This window comes from Morone saxatilis, unplaced genomic scaffold (genome assembly GCF_004916995.1).
Source record: "Morone saxatilis isolate NCDOM2014 unplaced genomic scaffold, NCSU_SB_2.0 Contig10, whole genome shotgun sequence".
Classification (NCBI taxonomy): domain Eukaryota; kingdom Metazoa; phylum Chordata; class Actinopteri; family Moronidae; genus Morone; species Morone saxatilis.
In genome coordinates this window covers 15,459,865-15,463,141 of record NW_023339652.1, presented here as the reverse complement: position 1 = coordinate 15,463,141, position 3,277 = coordinate 15,459,865, and the positions used below count along the sequence as shown (strand labels likewise).

The 3,277-nt window shown below is 40.6% G+C and overlaps 1 protein-coding gene across 1 annotated transcript in view; it reads right to left on the bottom strand.

The window, feature by feature from the left end:
• The window catches only part of arid2 (AT rich interactive domain 2 (ARID, RFX-like)), a 30,976-nt gene that overhangs the window by 16,828 nt on the left and 10,871 nt on the right, over positions 1-3,277 (bottom strand). Inside the window, exon 4 of the mRNA XM_035678499.1 lies at positions 2,286-2,419. Coding sequence (XP_035534392.1) covers positions 2,286-2,419 — 134 coding nt within the window. The remainder of the gene's footprint in view (positions 1-2,285; positions 2,420-3,277) is intronic.

The window sequence follows — 3,277 nt, the reverse complement described above, 5'->3', positions numbered from 1 at the left end:
TTAGCAGCTTTAAACCTGTGTATATCGGCAAAAAAAAATATTTAAAAAAAATTTGCCTACAGCGCTACAAGCATTATCACTCAAAACAAGGCTAAAACTTACTATAGCAAGCTTTCCATAAGAGCAGAACTGCAAAGTCAGCTGTTGTGGGGGGGGGTCACTGTATTCTTTACTGCCTGACTCATCTGGGTTGTGAATGAGGAAAAACTTGCAAGCCAGAGACAAAGTTCGCCGCTGTTGGTCGTGTGTCTTTTCCCACGCCGGTCATGTTTTGGAGCCAATTAGCTCAGCAGGCAGAGGACTCACTGTCAGAGAAAAGAGCCTGCGACTGAAAGGCTGGGGGCTCTAATCTAAACTGAGGTGCAGGGAAAACCAACAAGTGCTTCCTCCTTCCCTTCATCAATAACTGCTGTCAGGACAGTCAATTACCTCCGAGAGCAGCTCAGCGGTCAACACTACAGCACTGTGAGGCTAATGGACAGCTCGCATTCGCTGAGAGTAAGCGGGGTTAGAGAATAGAGACGAGGTTGGCCTTGGCGAGTTGTACAAAAATGTTGATATGTATAAAATATGATGTGGTTACTCAGAGGCTGCTCTTTCATCATAAAAGCAGCAGCATGCTTGGATTACTAGTCAATGCTCAGGTGTGTGGGCCGAAAAAAAAAAAGAAGGCACCAAGAAGTACTGCAAACGTACGCTTCATAGCCTTGATTCAAACACAACAGTGCTTAGCAAGGTGAAAACTGAATTAAATGAGTCACTGGGCAATAAAAAGTCATGAATGTGAAGTACAATAAGCAGACTCATGAAATGGCCAAATGGCAGAAAGCTTAGCTATGGCAGGGATCTTCAGCTAGGTTTGTTTGTAATTTTGAATGTCAGTAATTGCTTTGTTTCTTGAAATGCAGGCATTAGTGAGGCATAATTAATCAAACGGTCTGACAAGGCAATTGGGATATTCAATAGTTAGCGTTCCAGCTCAAAGGTACTTGCGTCATGAGATTATGAATAAAAATCACCATGGAGATCATGTGCCAAAAACACCAGGTGAAACAAAAAGAAAAGGACTTTCAGAAGCTTGGAGTTAGCAGAACAAGAAACTGTTAAAAGTTAAGGATATGTACCAGCAAACCTCACTTTACACAGAGATAATACACTTCTGAGGTGAGATTTCACATCACATTGCTCAATCAGGTGATGCAGTTGGTTTTAGATGGTTAAAGGAATAGTTTGACATTTTGGAAAATATGCTCATTCACTTTCTTGCCAAGAGTTAGATGAGAAAATTGTCAATACAATACGCGTACAAAAACCTAAGTGATAAAAGATTAGTTCAACGTTTAACGGGAGGTCATGTACCAGACTATTTCTGGGCTGAGACCTGTAACTTTGCGTAGGTTGCCTAGCAACTGCTGCCAGTCAAGAAATAGTCTAGCACACGACCACCTAAAAATGGCAAATGGTCGTTTTTACACCTGTTTTTTTAAGCTGCAGGTGGATTTTGCTATTTTGGACAAAGCCACGCTAGCCATTTCTCCCCAATTTCCTGTCTTTGTCCAAAGCTAACAGGTAGCTGGTTCCAGCTTCACATTTAGCATACAGACATGATATCAATCTTATCATCCAACCGTTGGCAAAACATGAAGTGCATTTCTCTGTATCTCTAACTATTCCTTTAAAAAAAACCTGCTTGTTCAGGCACCAGTAGAGCAGCAGAATGCAGACCTGACTACAGGATATGAACCCTGACATGTTTTTATTAACACACCACAGAAGATTTTCAAACAGTTTATGGAGCCAAACTCTGCAGCTTACAACACTATTAGACATTAAAGCTATCTGAACTTTCATCAAAACTTGCAATTAACATATTTCCTTCCTCATGTTCTTGTGAAATACATTCAACCCACTAGAAAATCCTTGAAACAAACAGCTCTTGTTGAGGCATGTATGCATACGCTTGACCTGTGGGCTGACCAGTTTCCCATGCATCTCACACAGAGTTCAGATAAAGTGATGCTTTGCTGTAATCACATCTGCGTGAGGATTAAATGTTTGAGTTGGCCAAAGGGCAGAGACAGTATGGACGTCAGAGAGGAACTGATAGACTTGAGTGAGAAAGAAAACAAGAAAGTATACAAATAGAAACTGAATCCATGGACCCGATACAGATGTAACTGAGACAGAAACAAAGGGTGAACTTGTGACCAGAGACAGAGTAAGAATGAATAAGAAAGCTTTTGAGTACTAAATATGGTGTTCACAACAAGTAAGCTGAGTCTCACCTGATACACTGTGTTGCTGGTAGTTATAAGAGCTGGGAATTGCACCGATTGGAAGAGAGGCTTTGGGATTCCCCGGCTGCGCTTCTTCATCGTCCTCGCCGAAGTGGTGGACTTTCTCATACTTCTCCAAGTATCTGCGGAGGAAGAAAAAGAAAACAAAACAGGCGATGAGCCAAGACTCGCTTGGTGAGAATTTAGCTGTGAATTGTGCTCTAATTTCTTTCCAAGACTTGAAGAGTGACTTAAGATTCGTTTAATTATGCAGGCACATTTTCCTGTGAGCGCAGAAACCTTGAAGTTTATGCAGCGTTCTGGCTCTGTGATACCGAGCACAAACTCTTAACTATCCACTGACAGGCTCAGTGGATTTGGGAAATTTAAGTGGGAACAGCTTCTATCAACTAAACACTAACAACCAGGGCTAACAAATGTCCCCCATTACAGGGAAACCGTTTACTCTGTGATAGACTCCACTGTCTCTTTCTCTAGTTTAACACAACAAGTACTGCAGATTGGCTGGATTTAGAAAAATACAGTGCCTAAATCTTGATAAACCAGAGATGAATAAAAGGTTTGACTGATATTATTTTTGGTTTGTTTTTACTAACTCCGTAAGCTGGTTATGTTTTCAAGCACAATCTTTAAATAAAGTTTTTATAATTCACTTCAATTTACACTGAATCTTGCATTTAGACTTGTGCTTTGCTTGCAAATATTTAAAGAAAGCAATAGCCTCAATTATGTGGGGTGAAAATTCAGCATCAATAAGTAAACAGGGCTGGGCGTTACGACCACAAGTTCCTATCCCAATACAGGTCACTTTATATCCTGATAACGATACACATATCACGATGACTGAATTTCTCTTGTCAAGGTTCAAAATAATTCAAGCATATGGTTATATATAGATGACGAGGGACCTCATGGGAAAACCCTTATTGCATCGTTATTTTGGGGTCACTCTATACCAGCACTTTCCTTCTATCCTTTGC